This window comes from Corylus avellana, chromosome 1, assembly GCF_965113065.1.
Source record: "Corylus avellana chromosome 1, dhCorAvel1.hap1.2, whole genome shotgun sequence".
NCBI lineage: Eukaryota > Viridiplantae > Streptophyta > Magnoliopsida > Fagales > Betulaceae > Corylus > Corylus avellana.
Genome location: NC_142490.1, coordinates 18,839,045 through 18,859,374, shown reverse-complemented (window position 1 = coordinate 18,859,374; position 20,330 = coordinate 18,839,045). Strand labels below are relative to the sequence as shown.

Here is a 20,330-nt window from a genome sequence, read left to right as displayed (position 1 = left end):
ACTCACTTTTTTAAAACACCCCAGCAGCTTCACTATTTTAACTATCAACTTTCACTATTCCGTTTAAATATTCTTTTTCAAAGACTTTTTTTTTTTTAAACTATTTTTAAAGAAAAGGGAAAGAGAGAAATTTTGTATTATTTCTTATTCATTTGGTGAGTGAATAGTACTCACTATCTTTAATAAATACTATTCATTCACCAAACCAAAATCATTATTTTGGTGAAGCTGTTGGAGAGTGTTTTTTTTTGTAATTTTTAGTGATTCGACACACCAAAATAACAAAAAAAACTAGTCTAATGAGGCTGCAAAGAATGCTCTGATAAGGGAATGCTAGGGACTTGTAGGATTTACTGGGAGAAAAAGAAAAAGAAAAAGAAAGAAAAGAAGAAGATGCATTTCATTGTATCAATTTGGCATAATTAAATTAATTGGTCATAGTAATATGATCACAGCACGTCTCTTGGCTGTATTTGGACAACATAAGGTAGTTAGCCCTGCGCTTTTTGACCATAGAAATTGAGTGATGTCCTAGTCGCCGACAAACTGTGGAAAGCGACCAATTATGCCAAAACTGAAAGCATTGAGGTCCTACCTATCTGATTGAGTGGTAAGCTAATCATTCAAGAGAGTTTGAGGGTTATTGGAAGACCTAATTATTAACGGGCTTCAAAGGCCCATACATTGAAGAATTAAGCAAACTTCGACGAGCATCGGAACCCATGAGTTGTTGGGGTCCAAATGCCTATGACCCCACTAGTTGCCAAAGCCCAAGCATACCTTCACCTGGTGTAGCACGAGTAGTGATTAAGAGAACACTGACATGCATGAATAGTGTGCACGATAGTCCTTATATATTATAAAATATTATTTAAACAGTAAAAAAAAAAAATAATAATAATATACGAACACTGGCGTGCACATTGTTCATGCACGCCAGTTTTCTTTTAATCACTACTCGGTAGCACCTAGCTAGCAGTTGATTCCTCTCCTGCCACTACTAGCTTAACTAACCGTTTGTCCACGCCAAACAGCCCTTCCCAACAAACCTAGGAGAATGAATCTCCGCGTTAGTAACAACTTATTGGTGAGAATGGCCTATATAAAGAAAGTAAGGATATAATCATTTAGTTATGTAATTCTAATTCTAACTAAACTCTTCACTAACATGAGAGTCAGAGCGACTCTACCAGATTCCACTAATGAACCCTTCTAACCTTTTATTTTTCGATCTTTCACAGATATCCTCTCTAACAAGCGGCTTAAAGTCTCAGTAGTCATTGCAAAGTAATGCTATACATAGGACTCGTGTATCCGTCCGCTCGTCATTGCACCATCATAAATGATGGCAGAAATCTGTAGTAAAGGCATTTCATGCATTTCTAAGTTTAATTCCATACTTTAAAGAAAAAAGTGCATTTTTCAAAAAGAAAAATCTGACTATAATGCATTAACAGTCTCGGTAAAGCAGTCAAAAAGAAATTTCATAGAGACATACCTTAATTAACGTGGAAGCAACTCAAAGCCAAAAAAGATATATACTGTATATATTCTTACTTACTTAAACAATACAAAGATCGACTTTCAAGGGGCCCATGATGAGAGTCGTCGGAGACCCCGCTGGATTTGTTCTGCAGTTTTACCGTCTACTTTCATGTAAATATGGCGTCTTCCTGTTTAGTTGTTCTTGAATGAGGAAGTTATAAGAAATGGAAGTTTTTTCTCTGTAGAAAGCTACTATACGAGTAGAGCAGTTTTTTTTTTTTTCAATACATTGGGTAACTACCCATAAACCAAAAAAAAAAAAAAAAAAACTCCATTAATGATAACCAACTTTTTACTTGGAGCTTATATGGCTGCCCACACACTGACACTGCATGGGCATGGAATTGGATCCTAACAGGACCCTCTAGGGATAATAACTTCAATGTTTATAATACTTGGGATCTATTGAAAAATTATAAATAAGTAAATAAATAATAGAAGGGTGGTTCCACCACCTAATCTCACTGGTTTGGAGCGGCCAAACTATTCTCTTAGAGTATATGTTGACCGGTCGAACTACCCTATTGGCCAATGAATCGTTCAACCGCGCACAGGCTAACTAGAGGGAGTGGCTCGACACTTTCTATTTTTTTTTTCTTTTGTTTTTGTTTTAGTTATTTTATATATATATATATATATTACCCCTGAGTGTATCAATATGATTGGTGTTGAAGCAAGACTCGAATGTTTTCCATCAAATTATTCGATGGAAGTTGGGTTTACAGACCTATTTGTGTTTTTTGGCTTATCACATTGATTTTTCAATCGCTTTATAAATCTCATGAAGTTATTTGTAATTAAGTGAAACCACATACATTAATCTTTAGAGTGTTTAATAGAATTTGTTTGTTAATAATTTTGTTTTGAAAAGAAAGAGTAAAAACGGAAAATAAAAATCTTAACAAACAAATATTTAATTTAATTTTTCATTTCCTTTACTATATATAGTCATTTCAAATCCTATATTAGATAAGCAACACATATTATTTGTACAGTTTTCATCATATAACCCTCACTTTGACCCAATTAGGATAATGTTCTACTCACAAATCTTTGTTAATTAATTTCTATTTCTATGACATGTGTTTTTTTTTTTTTTTTTTTTTTTTTTTTTTTTTTTTAAAAATCAACGGTAGAGATAAGGTTTATCAAGAAAATACACGCCTGTAAAATCCCACACGTTCTTTCTCGTCGCATTTCCTTTCAAGGAAAGCTTGGTAATCTCCTAAATGGAATCCTCCGATCCCAACACTGAAGACGACGACGTTTACTTCGACGCCCTCGACGACTTCCCCTTCTACGACTGCCTCTCCTCCCTCACAGCCGAACCAGAACGCTACTCGTCCTCCTCAACTTTCTCCGCTCTCAATCCATCGCGGGAGACTCCTCCGGCTTCCACCCTCCGGCGCCGACCCTTCTCTCGCCGCATACTCTCCGGAAAGGTCTCCAACGACTCGAGCTTCGATTTGGGTTCGGATTCCACTCTCAGCTTCGAGATCCTCGCCGAACCCGATACGAAACCGCGTTTCCGGGAACGGAAATATGCGATTGATCGGAACGCAAACCAAAAGCCCGATCCCGAGTCGACTCAGGAGCGAGTCACCTTGGTGTCTCCAGCTCAGGGCTCTAATTCGACCATAACCACTGTAACCGATCTCCGAGTCGACGACAACTCGGCTGAGTCAGCCGCCGGACTCAGCGATCCCTCATTTAACTTGCTCGTGTTCGTAGCCGGACTGGTAATCAAAGCAATCAACTTCCAAATCAACCTCTTCATCACCTTCACAACATTTCCTCTCCTCCTTCTCTACCACTCCTACGCGCTCATCACTAACCCCTTCCAAACGGTGCGTCGCGGCAGAGACCATCTAATCCAAAGACTCTCGAAGCTAGGGGACATTGTCCGCGAAAGCGCGAGCCCCTGGCTAAACGACTGGTCGCAGGAGCACAGTTGGGTCTTGAAGGTCGTATTGCGGTGCGCGTGGGGGTTGTTGTGGTCCATCTACGTTTGCGTCGTTTTGTGCGGTCTGTTGGTCTCGTCAGTCGCGGTTAGCAGCATTTTGATGAGGTATTTGGTGGAGGAGCCGATTCAGATAAAGGAGGTGTTGATTTTCGATTACACGAAGCACAGTCCGGTCACGTACGTGCCGGTTGCGTCGTGTGGTTGCGTTGGTTGTGGCAAGGATTGCGAGGAAAAGATTTCGGGGTTCAGGGTTGTACCTCCTGGTCACAGGTTGCAGGCCACGGTTTCGTTGACGTTGCCGGAGTCGGAGTACAACCGAAATCTCGGGGTATTTCAGGTACTTGATTGATTAATTGAGATTGAAAGTAATCTCCTTTTGTTTGTTTTCTTTCTTTTAGTTATGAAATTTGTAGATTTTGTTTGCGTAAGGAACTCACGCCGCACTGACAGAAATTGTTGTGGATTGGTCAAGTAAGGGGACAGCAACAACCTTGGTTCGGCAGTCAAAACATCCTCAAATCTGACTGCACCCAAATTGTGAACACCCTAAATTTAGGGATCTTAGGAAAGCTTATACAAATGGAACTTTTTCTAACGCTATGGGATGTAGTGGAGCCTGTTTCATCCTCTGCCCTGGCCATCAGTGAAGACTGTTGGCATCATAGGGTGCAGTTGGAGCCCTATTTGTCGCTAGAGCAAGAGCCTAAGATTAAGATGTTATTATATTCTTGAATTATTATAAATAGTCTGAAACTAATAACATCAAAAAGAATCATTGATGATAATAGTTTAAGAAGTTTGTATGAGATTGTGCCAGATTTACTTCCAATTGTGGCATTTGGATCTGGATGGTGTGAACTCTGTCCTTTGAAGAAAAGGAAAACAAAAAAGATTGAGAATGTTTAGAATGCTTTAACCTATCCCCATATGTATTTATACTGGTTACCATATTGGGAACTAGTTTAAGCTATGCTGTGCACTCTTGAAACCGAAAAGCGTTACAGGGTTGTTAAAGTTTGAGAGGAGGGAAGAATGCTATTTCTGCCTGGGATGTTTTTTATAACCACACACCCCCCCCCCCCCCCCCCCCCCTCCCCTTTTCCTTTGTATAGTTTGGCTGCAGAAATTATACTGTTTATATGATCTTAATTCAAGACTATTATTTGATTTTGTTTGGTGTCTCTAATATACTTATATGACGGATATTTGTATGACTTTCTTTAATGCTCTTTTGAAGATCAGAGTAGACTTCATCTCTGCTAGTGGTAAAACCCTTGCCAGTTCAAGCCATCCATGCATGTTACAGTTCAAAAGTGAGCCTGTCCGTCTTCTCCTGACTTTTCTTAAGATTGCTCCTCTTGTTGCTGGTTACGTATCAGAATCACAGACTCTGAATCTGAAGTTTAGAGGTTTCACTGAAGGAGATATGCCTACTGCCTGCTTAAAGGTTGTAATGGAACAACGGGCAGAGTACCGCCCTGGTGCTGGTATCCCTGAAATATATGAGGCATCTCTAATACTTGAGTCAGAACTTCCCCTATTTAAAAGAATCATATGGTATTGGAAGAAGACTATATTTATATGGATCAGCATGACATCATTTATGATGCAGTTGCTGTTTGCTCTAGTCTGTTGTAGACCTATTATTATTCCGAAAGCAAGGCCAAGGGAGGGTTCTGCTAGAAGTAGTGCTGCTCAAAACAGTCTCCCAGCACAAGGTTGAGAACGTGGCTTCTGCAGACTCGATGATAACTATGAAAAAAGGATTCTATGTCTGATAGTGGAGCTCAGGGTCTTTTAACAGATTCAATTACATTTGGTATGGCACCCTACCTTTGATTTTCACCATTTTTTAATTTTTTGAAACGGCTGTGTACATGTTGGAAAGAGAACTTAAATTGACATTTGTAAATCTCCCATACAGATTTTAGTTCTTTGGTTAGTTTTTAAATGAGCAATGTTGTGAAATATGATGCAATGAAGATAGAAGCACATAATGTTGTATTTAGTTTATTATGACTTAGAAAATAGTTTCAAACGGATGCAATTACAAATTTTCATTGTGAGGATATAAATTGGTGTAAAAGTTATTTGGAAATCTGAAAATAATTTATGAACATCTTTTTAGCAATGGGATTGACTATGCATCGAATGTGGCATGTGAGCTTTTTTTACCTTGGTCATCTACAGACTACAGGTAATTCTAAGACAATCTGTGGACTAAATTTTGTTTTTCTTTTTTCTTTTCTTTTTTTTTTTTTTTTTTTTTTTTAGGCGACACTATCATATGTAGTGGTGGTTATCGGTCATAACTGTCCGGTTTTGCCTATAACCTATTACTGACCGATAAGAATTTATTTTGAAAATTTTGGTTAAATCAGTAATCGGTTAAAATTGTTCGGTTAAATTGGTTTTCATGGACTTTCTGAGCACAAAGATTGTATGAGTGACGATTTCTTAGCACAAAGACCCACAGATTCAACCCATAAATCGTCAAATCAAACTAACGAAAGACTAGAGAGTACCTAATGAGTACCTAATGTGACGATTCGCCGCAATCTGCAGAGGGAGTTTAAGGTTAGGGGAAAAGAGGTATATATTTTGGTTTGGTTAGGGGAAAAGAGAGGTATATACATTGAAACCAAAACGAATTTGGCGCGGGGGGGGGGGGGGGGGTGGGGGGTGGGGGGAGAGAGGTATATATATTGAAACCAAAACGACATCGTTTTGGTTTCAATAAAAAAAATTAAGGACTACATTTATACTCCCGCTATCAGTTTCTTATCGGGTATATCAGTTTTTGATAAATAAATTTTAACAGACCAATTACCAACCGATAAGTTAATCGGTATAAAATTTTTAACTGATTACCGACCGATAACTATCGGTTCGGTCAAATTCGGTAGGCAGTTGGTAATCGGTAATCGATTAGTTTGCCCACCCCTAATCATATGTTTCTTTTTCATTGCATAGGTTTATAATAAAATGGTTTGTGAAAAAAAGTGGGCTTGGTCACCGTATTGGGGATTGCCCGAAAATGCAACATCAGACAAGCATGACAATTTCCAGCTTTAGAAGGGACTACTATGGATCATGTGGTTACAAGGGGGAGATATGATACTAACCAAACCTATTAGTATTCCGAAAGCAAGGCCAAGGTTAGGATTTTTTATGTCTGAAAGATGAGCTCAGGGTCCTCTAACAGATTCAATTACATTTGATATGGCACCCTAACATTGATTTTTCACCATTTTTTAGACGATAATGTACATGTTGTTTGATTGAATTTGAAGTAGTTTACATGTTAGAATACAACTTTATGGTCTTTTCAGTAAAGCAATTGGGATTGACTAGGCAATCGAATGTTGCATTTGAGCTTTTATCACCTTTGTTATCCACACACAATTTAGTTTTGTTGCGTGGCAAAGATTTAATTGGGCTAATTTACCAAAAACTCATGTTATTATATGGTACAGAGCTATTCAAACAATTTAATTTAAAATAATGATTAGGATTTTAAAAACGTCTCCACGTGCAGTTACCTTAAAAAATATATGGGATCTTAATCAATATTTTTGGATATTTTGACACTACTCAACTTTGCTATACTTTCTTGCCATTTTATGATTACACTGCCAGGGCATTGAAGCAAGATCAAGTTTTGCGTTACCAGTTCATAATTTTTTATTTGTTTTATTTTGTTAGAATTAGTGGCTCATATTAATTCCAGTGGAAGGCCAAGTAGAGGGGAGCGTAGTGAACATTGCGATAGCGACGTTCACGGAGCGAGAGTATTTTAGGGATTTCCTTAATGCATCCGTACAAGTAGGGTTTAGGGTTTTTCTATATATATGTTATGATATAACCCTGAATCAAAAAGAGAAAAATATAGCCGTCTCTCTGTGGACGTGGGCACATTGCCGAGCCACGTTAAATCTGTGTTTCGACTCTCTTTCTCAATCTCTTTCTCTTTTTGATTCTATATTGTTTATCAATTATTGTGCACAGTAACAACAATTGGTATCAGACCCTAATCCTACGATGGCTGGGGTTGGTACATCTTCTACGAAGTTCGATGTGATGAAGTTCGATGGATTCGGTAATTTCGGGTTATGGAAGAGACGTATCAAAGATTTGTTGGTGCAACAAGGGATGGTGAAGGCGCTATATGGGACGAAACCAGAAGGGATGGCGGACATAGATTAGAAGGAACTTGAGGGTAAAGCGGTGGCTGCTATTTGGCTTTGTTTAGGAGACGACGTGATGTATCACGTCATGGACGAAAAATCTCCGACGGCAGTTTTGATGAAACTGGAAAGTCAGTATATGTCAAAGTTGTTGTCGAACAAGCTTTATCTAAATTAGTAGTTGTACAGTTTGAAAATGGTGAAGGGCTCAGATCTGAGCCAACACATCAACGTATTCAATCAAGTAATAGGCAATTTGAAGAGGGTTGATGTAAAGTTCGAAGATAAAGACAAGGCGTTGATGCTATTGAATTCACTCACACCTTCTCCTACATATGAGAATCTGGTTACAATTCTAACATGGGGGAAGAAGTCCTTGGAGTTAGATGACGTTACAGAAGCCCTGTTGGCTTTTCATCAAAGGAAGAAAAACATTGATGATAATTCTTAAGGGAAAGTGCTAGGTGTAAAGGATAACTAAGAGTGTGGAACTAGTATTAATAAGGGTGATTCGAAAGGCAAGAATTCTCGGTCAAAGTCTAGGAGGAGGAAGGGCACATGAAGTGGGACTGTTCAGCCTGGAAGAAGAAAAAGGACAACGAGAATGAAGGTTCCTCAAAATCTGCGAATGTAGTGGAAGACAATTCAGACGATGCTTATGGTGATATGCTTTCTGTTGCATCTAATTCAGAGCATCCTATGGATTCTTGGATTCTGGACTCAGCATGTTCGTTTCACATGACGTCTAACAGAAATTGGTTTGACACCTACATGTTAGTTAATTATGGTATAGTGACTATGGATAATGGTGTACATTGCAAAATTACTGGTATAATATTAGAATTAAGATGTTTGATGGTGTGATTAGAACGTTATGTGATGCTTGACATGTATCAGATGTGAAAAATAATATGATTTCATTAGATACCTTAGACTCAAACGGTTATGGTTATAAGTCTGAAGGTGGAGTAATGAAGGTGACTAAGGGTGCAATGGTAGTGATGAAGGGGCAGAAAAGTTCAAAGAATATCTATAGGGGTGTCAAAACGTTCAAACTTAATTTTTGTAAATTCAGTGTTCTTGGGAAGTAGAATCGGGTATAATTCAAGACTGTCATACACAAGACATTGGGCATTCTGGACTATGTTCATTCTGATGTTTGGGAACCTGTGACGATAGCGTCATGAAGAGGACATATGTATTTCGTGATCTTTATTGATGATCTCTCCAGAAAGGTTTGGGTGTACTTCATGCGGCACAAATCAAAGACGTTTGCCAAGTTCAAGTTATGAAAAGCTGAAGTGGAGAACCAGACTGGAAAGAAGGTTAAGTTCCTCAGGACAGATAATGACACTGAGTACACAAACGACATGTTTAGAGAGTTTTGTGAGTAGCATAGTATAAAGAGACATTTCATAGAATGCAAGACACCACAGCAAAATGGTGTGGCAGAAAGGATGAATATGTCTATTGTAGAGAGAGCACGATGTCTCAGGTTGAATGCTGGACTTGCAAAGATTTTTTGGGCAGATGCAGTGAGTATGGCATGCTACTTGATCAACAGGTCACCGAGGGTAACACTAGATGGGAAAGTTGCAGAGGAGGTGTGGACAGGTAATGAGGTAGATTATTCTGGATTGAGAGTATTTGGTTGTCCAGCCTATGTGCACATACCTAGTGAAGAACGAACAAAGCTTGATCCAAAGTCTAGATAGCGTGTTTTTCTTGGATACGGGAAAGGGGTTAAGGGTCACAATTTTAGGATCCGAAGGCAAATGAGGCGGTGATTAATAGAGACATGGTATTTGATGAAAATTTCATATTGAAGAGTACTCAGGATGAAAAGCAGTAGGGGCCAAAAATCAGTAGCAGTGATAAGCAGGTGGTGCATGTGGAGTTAGAGACTCCTGTGCAGGAGAACACTTCTCAGGGTATAGATACCTCAACTTTAGGAGTTGAGCAGCATCACAGGATAGTCACAAACAGACCTAGACGCACTATCAAGCCACCAGTCAGTTACAGTTATAAAGACATGGTTTCCTATGCTCTTGTCATCAGCAGCGGAGATCCTACTACTTTTCAAGAGGCTGTCAATAGCCAAGAGAAGAGCAGATGGGTGGGTGCTATGGGGGAGGAAATTGAGTCCCTGTATAAGAACTAGATGTGGGATTTGGTGGAGCTTCTATAGAGGAAGAGGGCGATATGGTGTTAATGAGTGTTCAAGAAAAAGGAAGCAATATCAGAAAAAAGATGGGAAAAGTTCAGGGCTCGTCTAGTAGCAAAGGGTTATTCACAGCAGAAAGGGGTTAATTACGAGGAAATATTTTTCCCAGTGGTCAAACATACTCTCATCATAGCGGTATTGGCGTTGGTATGTGAAGACAGCTTTTTCTCCATAGTGATTTGGAGGAGCAAATTTACATGGAGCAACCAGAGGGGTTCTGTCAACCTGAACAGAAGCACTTAGTTTGTAAATTGAAGAAGTCACTTTATGGGCTGAAATAGTCTCCAAGGCATTGGTATAAGCGGTTTGACTCCTACATGATCAGAATTGGCTACAGGAGATGTGAGTATGACTGTTGTGTTTATACGAGGAGCCTTGATGATGGCTCTTTTGTTTTTCTGTTATTGTACGTGGATAGTATGCTTATTGCAGCAAAGAGTATAGTGGAGGTCAACAAGCTAAAGGTTTTGTGGAGTAAAAAATTTGACATGAACGATTTGGGCACAACCAAGAAAATTCTTGGGATGGAGATTCGGAAGGACAGAGATGCCAAGAGATTGTTGCTATCTTAGGCCGGATATGTTAAGAAGGTGTTGGAGAGGTTTAGCATGGAGAATATGAAACCAGTGAGTACACCTTTGGTGAATCATTTTGTTTGTCTACCTCACAGTGTCCAAAGACAGTTGAAGAAACAGAAGACATGTCTAAGATCCCATATGTCAGTGCAGTGGGGTGTCTGATGTATGCTATGGTATGTACCAGGCCAGATTTGGCTCATGTAGTCAGTGTGGTGAGCAAGTACATGACAAATCCGGGGAGACAGCATTGTGATGCAGTTAAATGAATTTTCAGATACTTGAAAGGTACTATGAACTACGGCATCACTTTTGTCAGACAGAAGAGTGAGTTGTCAGTTGTGGGACATGTGGATGCAGATTATGCAGAAGACTTGGATGATAGGAGGTCGACTACGGGTTATATGTTCACTCTTGTAGGAGGACTCATATGTTGGAAATCTATGATTTAGTTCACGGTTGCGATGTCCACAACTGAGGCAGAGTACATGACGGCAGCTGAGGCTGCAAAGGAAGCTTTGTGGTTTATAGGGGTAGTCAAGGGGCTGGGTATTCAGCAAGCTCCTTGACTAACGGTGTGTTTTGATTGGAGCTAACGGCCGTTAAAAAATCTTGACGGTAGAGATTTTATTGGCATTTCGATTGACCTAAGGAATAAATTTCCAAAAAAAAAAAAAAAAAATTTAAGGATTTTTAAATTTTGGAGGGTTAACTCAGGGATTTATTATACAATTACCATTTTTTTTTAATTATTATTATTTTTTTTTTACGTTTTCAACCTGTAGTTTTTTAAAAATACACTCTCAAACGATACACTTTTCGTGATTTTGTTTAAAATCGCACTTTTGGCCTACGAAATCACATGGTGAAATAGACTCTTAGTCTATAAATGCAGAAAAAATCCCAAGAGGTTGGCTCAAAGTGGTAAAGACCTTGGTCTTAGTGGCGTTCCCATCAGAACTAAGATACAAATCTCTTTGGGTGCAAACAATTTCTATTGGCCAACCCGCTAGAGAAGCTGGAGTATTACCCAATCCATGTGGAGATGGTACTTTGCACTAGTTCGAAGTTTACCCGAAAGGTGTGGATACATGAAATTGCCTTGCCTTGAAGGAGTTCCTCGTTATAAAAAAACGAATGTAAAAAAAAAAAAATGTAATGGAAACCAGTCATGCCTTGAGCAATGAATATACGACCAATTCAGATTTTAGTTATGCTCTAAAACTAAATTCTTGAGTCAACTTCCTTTAATCCATTAAAGATCTTATTAAAGATCTTACAATTGTATGTGTTAGCCATTTGGCCTGCCATTGAAACCTCAATTTTGAAGGCCTCCAGGACATGGTTATCACCTTGTGCCTGGAGGGATGGCTAGGATAGAGTTTTATCCTTCCACATTTTTTATATGAAGTGGCCAATCTTAAAACTTAAACCTACACACTTGTAATTGGCTGTCCAAGATTTAATCATTACACCAAACATATTATGGGAAAAATTTCTTGGGTTAAGAGGATCCAACCTAAATTAAGTCTATCAAGTATGTCCATAATCAAGTATCTTGGATTTAGTTCTCGTATACATGAAATCTGTTTTCTATAGTTTCTCTAAAAGAATCTGATATTTTATGTCAATTGAAATCCTAAAAAGACATGATTAGAGCTTGAATCTAGCCCATAACTAAAAAGTTAGTTACACATAATTAAGATAAAGACTAAAAATAAAAGGGAAAGAAGAAACTGAAAAGCTTCTGGAAGTAGCCTCCAATTCCTCTCTCCAAGCTTGTATATCTAATTGTGAGACTAGAGGTCTATTTATAGGCTTATGAAAACCCTAAAAAAATCGTAGGGTTAAAGTCCTAATTGAACTAGGATTAGGAAAACCTAATTTGGGGTGAAAAAGGAGTCTAGCTGCATGTCTTTCCGTATCTAGGCCGCCCGAATGCGCTCGATCGCACACCTGCGATCGATCTCTGGTGATGGGCACTTGAGCGCTAATGCGCTCGAGCCTAGGTGTAGTGCGCTCGATTGCACTACCCAAATACTTGTACTTGATCCAAAACTTTTAGCTTCTCAATTTTGTCCTTTAAGCCCAATACTTTTAGAATTGCTTCATTTTCTTCAAAAACCTATAAAAACACATAAAACACAAAAAGAAAATAAAATAGCAGAAAACAATAAGACTATGAAATTAACAAAATATAAATTAAGGGCTAAAATATAAATATTTTGGCACTTAACATCCATAATCAAGTATCTTGGATTTAGTTCTTGTATACATTAAATCTGTTTTCTATAGTTTCTCTAAAAGAATCTGATATTCTATGCCAATTGATGCTTATAGTAATACCTATTCTTCTTCTGATATTGCTTTAATCTTTAGCATCTGATGCTTATAGTTTGATAGCAGATATGTTAAAAAAGTGAAAAACAGAGACAAGATAGACAAACTTTCAGCAAGTGCATGTTGCTAAAATCACAGGTTAAAGAGAAAATTTAGGCGACAACAAGAAGCCAACAACATGTAGCTTTCTCGTGTCTGTAGGGTAGAGAAGCTTTGAATGTACCTATTATTAGTTAGACTTGCCTATCCATCCGGCCCTTCTCCTGGGATTACTTGATTGCAACCAACCTATCTCCTATATTATATACTAGTCTCCACCAACTTTAACCCTAAAGACTTAAGTGTTGGCTAAGTAGGAAAACCTTTGGTCTTTGTAGCATTTTTATCAGGTTTAAGATTCAAATACTTTTGGATGCAAATAATTTATTGGGGTTAGCCCGTGGATGAAGTCGGAATACTATCTTATCTGTGTAAAATTGGCATTTTACATGGATTCAAGGTTTACCCATAGGTGTGGGTACACAAAGTGGCCATACTTCAAAAATGTGTATTGACATAAAAAAAAAAAAAAAAAAAAAGTCTCAACTAACCTTTAAATAAGTCATTATTGAAAAAAAAAAAAAAATCAGAAGGTAATTAAAATTGCTACATTAGTTGTACTCCTTATAATCAAATTTCGTTAACTGACTTAACAAATTATGATAGCGTGAAACGTTATAGCCAATAAAATTGTGATACTTGTCCTATTTAAATCAATGTCACACTAATGAAATCTATTAAAATGTCACACTAACGGAATCTATTAAATTAGTGAAAGAAATTTGACTATATGAACTATTTTATTTTTGTGGCATAACTCAAGAATTTTTGAGTTCATTTTAATACTACATAAAGTTAATTGTAAATCAAGTAAGGAGTAATTTTGCATTGTTTCCTAATATTTAACTCCGGGCATTTATGGTCACACCCAAGTAGAATAGCCACAATTAATCTCTCCGACCTACCCTTTTTGAATAAAGAAAAAAAATCTCCGGACAACCTCCTTTAAATGCTCAAATCACATAGAGTGGTCGATAAAAGGAAAATGACCATCTTGCCCGTCTTCTCTGTTATTGACGTTTGACTGAAAGCTCATCTAGGTGGAGGTGGTGGTTGAAAAGCACTCGAAAGACTAGTTTTGGCTTCTTGTTAGTTGTAACCAATAATTCTGTTACTTCCCTAACTTTACAAGCTCTATAAAAACAAAACAGAAGAAATTTTTTTAAAAAAGAAAAAGAAAAAAAGCAAACATCTTTGAGTTGGTTCATAAAACAGACATTAATATATAAGTTTTATTTTTTATATTTATTTTTGACAAATTTTTCAACTAAACGAGGAAATATTAAACTAACATATATTCTTAAAATATGTAATTTTACGTACATTTTTAATAAAATTAATAAAACATTACTAAAAAAAAAATGATATTTGTCATTAAAGCATGCAATTTGATTCTTATATACAATGCATGTGAAGCACATGATTTATCTTGGATATTTTTTTAAAAAATAAAAAATAAAATGTGATCAAAAGTTGATTGACAGTACCACATCAACAAAATGAGATAAAAATATAGAATATAGCATTTTGTATCAATTTAATAGACTAAATGATAAAATTTTCTTCAACCCAATTTCATGGAAAACTATGTCCATTTAGCAATGAGTAGGTAATTTTTAACAAGGCAAATGGGTGGCCAACTTTTCTTGTAATGGAAGCAATAAGCCATATGCATGATGCATCTGTCTATTTTCATTCCCTCTCCTTGTTTGATCAACTGCTCAACTGATTAATCTATGTGATCATTATGATGTGTGATTGGAAACATAACGGGGACAGCACGTTTGAATAGTCCCCAAATATGGGGATGTAATTAACAGGTATTTTGCCCCTTCTTCACGGCACAAGTCATGGGATTTTGCCCTTTTGAATTTGTGGAATTAGGACTTCTCTATTGTTTTGTCAAATGAGAAGATAAAGTAAATCAATTCATGTAGCTTCTACATATGCATGCCGTCATTGATAGTTTGAAAAGCGGAGGAGTTTCTAAACGGAAAAAAAATGGGAATGAAAGAAACGGCTAAGTTGACTAATTCTCTCTTTTTAGCAGTCAAACGGTAGGATTTAAGAAATATTGACAATATATATTAACAAATTAAATAGCATGATTCATAAGTTTTTCAATTGAGGACGATCTTTAATTTATAGAGGTTTTAACAAGTCAAGTTTGAGCAAGTAGTGTTTGCTCGGCCATTTTGTTTATCTAATCTGGACCTATGCAAAATACTTCTTCTAAATGGACCAGGTTAAACTCCAACTTTCCAAGCGAGCGTGACTTCAATAAATTGTTTTCACCAAAATTCTTACCATAAGGTTGATCACGAGATTGGTTGTACCAACTCTTTTTTTTTTTTTTTTTTTTTAATTGATGAAATCCTTTGTGCATTTAAGAACAGGATTCATGTGATTAAGATAAGCGTTATCAAATGGCTTTTTTTATTTTTATTTTTATTTTTATTTTTATCTTTATCCAGTTGAGAATTAATGCAGAAAGATTTATCCTTATCTACTTGAGAATTATCAATGGCTGCTTTCTTTCTATATGCATGCAGCGTTTCCTCGTGTCATCTCTTAATGTCCTCTCCCTCACGTAGTCACGTGTTACGTGCACGGCTTATCCCTTTTTTCTTCTTTGATATCATTTACGTAGATATTCGTGTAACGCCAAGGAAACACAAGTTTCTTCCAAATTGTCCTTTAATTTCACTTTTTACGTCATAATTTGTACAAATCTTTCCATTTTTTAATTCAATCCTATCCATTCGTTTGTCGATCACATTAGGAAAGAACTTATTGTAAGCCGCTTTCAAATGTGAATGTATGCAATTCAGATGGGAAGAACTTGTAAATGTATCTAAATTACTTTCAATTCAAACATGGTTTTGGTACACAATCTATGTTCTCAATTTCAATTAAAACATAGTCTTCGGCTAAAAAATGTCTTAAGAAACGGCAGATGTTATAAAAGCTTTCAACGAGACAATGCTTACCTCGACGGGATACAAATATCTAAATTTGATATATTAATTGGATATCCGTTTGTCTTTGGAGTATGTTGTCACATGCAATTTTTTTTCAAGGGACCAAGATTTCTTTCGAACTTTGTCTAACACCAACTATAACAATGAAGCAAACTTTCATTTATAAGGTTTGTTGAAATATAGAGATTATGGAGATTACATTTGATAACGCACAATGTGAGTTCCTCCTTACACTTTCTACACTCTATGTAGCACATCCTTCGTAACAATCACCAAACAACTACAAAAAATATGGGGAGAACCCTTTTCTTTTCTATCTGTTATATATATATAAAAACATAAAGAAATATCATTATGCATTTTTCTAGCTTTCTTCCCGTATACTCAGCTGATATGCTATACTCAATCCACCTTTAGATAAATTTTAACTAAAAATGAAAAATAATTTAATGGTGAATTGAACATATCACGTATGTCAGTTGAGTATACTAAAAGAATGCTGAAAGAATGCAAAATAACAATTCTTATACATATATGCATATAGTTAGATAGAATTGTTATTTCTTGAGTTGCCACTTCTTGCCAATTTTAGAAAAGAGCCGCTCTTGGTGATCTCACGCAAAGGCTTGTCTGTGAACCTGATAAAATTGTACACCCATGCACCGGATATAGCCCCAAGGGTCGGTGCCAAAATGTACACCCATAGGCTATTGTATTTGCTATGTGCTATTGCAGGCCCCAAGCTTCTTGCTGGATTCATTGATGCTCCTGAAATTGGCCTGACAAATAGCAGTTCACATAACACTTATCACCTCAGCCACCAAAAAATGGACAATCACACAACCATTAAATTGTGGATTGCTACGTGATAGTCATGTAAGAGCTTGTAGTAAAAGTTATAGTATTCAAAGCATTATTCTTAAAATATGTACCAAACATGAATGAGTAAACCTATTTAATAGATTGTTATACAACTGTCATATAATTTAATAATGTGGCAATAAAAATCAACTATATGATTTTTAGTTGATTTCCGCTGCTACACCATCTACTAAATAACATTACTCAACATGAATATATATAATCAAAAGTGGTGTCAATATAATTAGCGATGATGTGAACATATAATTTGTGTAATATATTATAATTAATCAGATTAGATTAAGCTATTACCCTGCAAACATCACGTTAAGTAGGACCGTAGACCCAACAGCAAGACCAGCAAGCTCTCCAATCTGCAAAGACATTTGAAAGGTGTAAAAGAATATTCATCTGTAATTGTCAGCATGGATAAGCTTAAAAATTATTTTATTATCATAACTAAACACGTTTGGATTTATATACTAAGCAGATTGCTTGATATCATAAGATTCTGGACACAATAGGTCAATGAGATAGGAGAACTAATCAGCCAACCACATTGGATAATTATATATTCTTGTGCAATTACTTTAATTGGAAAATTTTAATATTTATTAAACGATTTACTTCACCACTTTTGAGATAAATGATTAATGATTTACAATTATATAAGAGCACGAGAAAATAAAAATTGTTTTTCTCTATAAATGACAAAAAAAGCTCATGATCCTTGACAGTTCTTGACCCAATTGAAGCTGTGAGACGTTGAGTTCAAATCTTAACTCAATATTTCACTGATATTAGAGTAGAGATTCTGAATTAAAACTTAATTCTATATTTTACCACTCATTTCAGCATTTCATGTGTTAAACCTGACTAATATGATTAAGGGCATATTTGAGTGTGCGTTTGAAAAGCCTAAAAGTGCGTTTAACATTCAAAAAGTTCGTTTGAAAAAAAAAAAAAAAAAAAAAGTGACCGTTTGATAAAAAAAATTGAAAGCATTTTTAAGGGTTCAAAAAGTTTAAAAATGGCAAAAACACACATTTTTAGGCTTAAAAATTTTACTTCTCAAACACAATCTCAAATTCGTTTGAAGAGTTTAAAAATGCGTTTAACATTTAAAAAGTCCGTTTGAAGAAAAAAGTAACTGTTTGATAAAAAAGATTGAAAACATTTTTAAGGGTTTAAAAAGTCTAAAAATGGCAAAAACACTTTTTTTTAGACTTAAAAGTTTTACTTTTTAAACATAATCTCAAATATGCTCCTCTCTAAACATTTTTGGAAGATGGGGTGATTTAACAAAATTAAACGAAGATAAGGGCGAAGAACTAACAGCTCTGTTGTCGGTGGCAACGCCGGATATGACAAACATGAGGTAGAATGTGATAATGAACTCAAGCACAAAAGACTGCATGTTAGACCCCGCCGGCATTGTTCCGGCGAACTGGTCATCGTGCCCGGTGAATAGCAACCGAAGGGTGCCGCTCGCCAGTGTTGACCCGAGGACTTGAGCCAATATAAAAGCTGGCACCTGCAAAATATAATTTGACAAAAGGGCAAAAAAGTAAAAAAAAATAGAAGTTTAAAACAGAGAGACAAAGTTGATGGAAATCCAATGTGCATTGGTTGGTGGGAAAAGACATATGGATCATGGGTTTTTGTCATAGCTTGAAAATTCACCATTAAATTATAGAATTCAAGAAGTTTCTATGAAAGGAAGAAAGTTTCTCTGGTGTGGCTTACCTGCTTCCATGGAAATCTCTTGCAAGTGGCAAAGGCAAAGGTGACCGCAGGATTAAAATGGGCGCCGGAGATGTGGCCAAGAGAGTAAACCAGCACCATCACAGCAAGTCCCCAAACTATTGATATTCCCGGCGAAGTCACCACCTTTTCATTGTTCAAATTCACCACCACCGACCCACAACCGGCAAATATCAAGAAGTATGTGCCCAACACCTCTGCAACCAACTGTCATCAACAACAAAAAATTTCCCTTTTTCATGTTAAATTGGGTTAGATAATAAGATTTGTAATGAATCAAAAGAAGAAAAAAAAAATCAAATAAGTTGGTGATCATGAGAATAAGAATAAGTAGATTCACCTTCTGCAAAAAAGGTACAGAGAAACAGCAGCCTCCTCCATGGTTGGGTTTGGGTGCAGAGGAGGAAGGAATATTGTGATTGGCCTCACATTCTTTAACATTCAAGACTACAGCAGCTTGGTTTCCAGGAATTTGTCCATTCTCTGCCATGGCTATTGGCACAAAAAAACAGAGGAGGTGAAAGAGCAGAGGAGAGGAAGGAGATTGCTCTGCTTTGGTAAAAACCCCAGCTGAACAACTCCAATTTATTGGTAGGAAAAAGACCAAAAAGAATAGAGAGAGAGAGAGAGAGAGAGAGAATGGACTTTTTGTGATCAGAGAGAGACGACCAAATTTTTTTCACATTTAAAATAAATATAAAACAGCATAGTAAATATCGTTGAAAATTGATGCATTGATGGCTGCTTCAATCACTCACAGGAAATGACACATTCGATTTCGATTCTAAAATTAACGGGTTAATTATATTTGAGGGTATTATTATTTTTTTATTTTTTAAATAGATAAAATTATTAATTAAATATAACTAACTAGATAAGATTTAGTTTCATTAAAGTTTGGGTTCTTAAGTTAGTAGAATAGTAATAAATAACTATTAAAAATATTTAAAAAAACATGTATTTCTAATGTGTAAAACAACATTTGGTATTTGTTAGAGTGAATTTAACTTTTGAAGATAATTTCTTCCATGAAATGAATGCAGAAGGAGAAGGGACATGAATGCCTTATAAAAGTCTAAAAAAAATACTAAAAATAGATTCTGCTTGTAGGGGCAAGGGGCACCCATGAGTTGTTACTGTTACTCTAATGCGATCAATCTTAGTTGAGGACTTGAGTAATAACATCTCTCTAATTATATTTTATCAACTGCAAAAGAGATAAAAATAGATAATTTATTTCTTCTCGAATGTGATAGCTACTCAAAAAGTAATTTCTCCACTCTATTTTTTTTATTTTTTATTTTTTCAATACAAACTCAAGCAAGATTCTTTATTGCATTCTTTATTCTATATATATATATATATATATACACCTTTTTTATTTTCTTTTCTGAAGATAAAAAACAGTGAGAATGCTTGAGGGATTAAAATCTTATCTCAAAAATAAATTCTGGAAATCTTTCAGAGAGATCAAAATCTTTGCACCAATGAGGATCGGGAACACTCAGGTAATGTTATAGGCTTTAAAGTTTTTCACTTACTTACTGGGAAGAGCATGTTGAAGAAGGCAATTTTGAAACTTTTCCCTAAAGGCTTTCTGTTGCATGAGGGGACATAATTTCGGCATTTTTCCTAAGAACTAGTTGACCTGCCAATTTGAAACAAACCCAACTTGAAATTAAAGGGTTAGGATTGAGAAATTTGACATGTTTCATCAAATTGGGCGAGTTAAGATTGATCTACCTAATCTTATATTCATGTTTCGACTCGAAACCGACAAGCAACATAATG

General features: G+C 36.2%; 2 protein-coding genes across 2 annotated transcripts; one reads left to right on the top strand and one right to left on the bottom strand.

The window, feature by feature from the left end:
- Positions 1-2,730: 2,730 nt before the first annotated feature.
- LOC132170980 (Putative adipose-regulatory protein (Seipin)) lies at positions 2,731-5,441 on the top strand. Its single transcript, XM_059582155.2, has 2 exons — positions 2,731-3,845; positions 4,746-5,441. The coding sequence occupies exons 1-2, from the start codon at positions 2,775-2,777 to the stop codon at positions 5,229-5,231; spliced, it is 1,557 nt and encodes a 518-aa protein (XP_059438138.2). The 5' UTR covers positions 2,731-2,774; the 3' UTR covers positions 5,232-5,441.
- A 10,611-nt stretch (positions 5,442-16,052) lies between these two features.
- Positions 16,053-19,168, bottom strand: LOC132170804 (aquaporin NIP1-2). Its single transcript, XM_059581914.2, has 5 exons — positions 18,880-19,168; positions 18,522-18,746; positions 18,112-18,309; positions 17,088-17,149; positions 16,053-16,693 (listed from the first exon to the last, which is right to left on the bottom strand). Exons 1-5 carry the CDS (start codon positions 19,027-19,029, stop codon positions 16,459-16,461), a joined length of 870 nt encoding a protein of 289 aa, XP_059437897.2. The 5' UTR covers positions 19,030-19,168; the 3' UTR covers positions 16,053-16,458.
- Between the last annotated feature and the right edge of the window lie 1,162 nt (positions 19,169-20,330).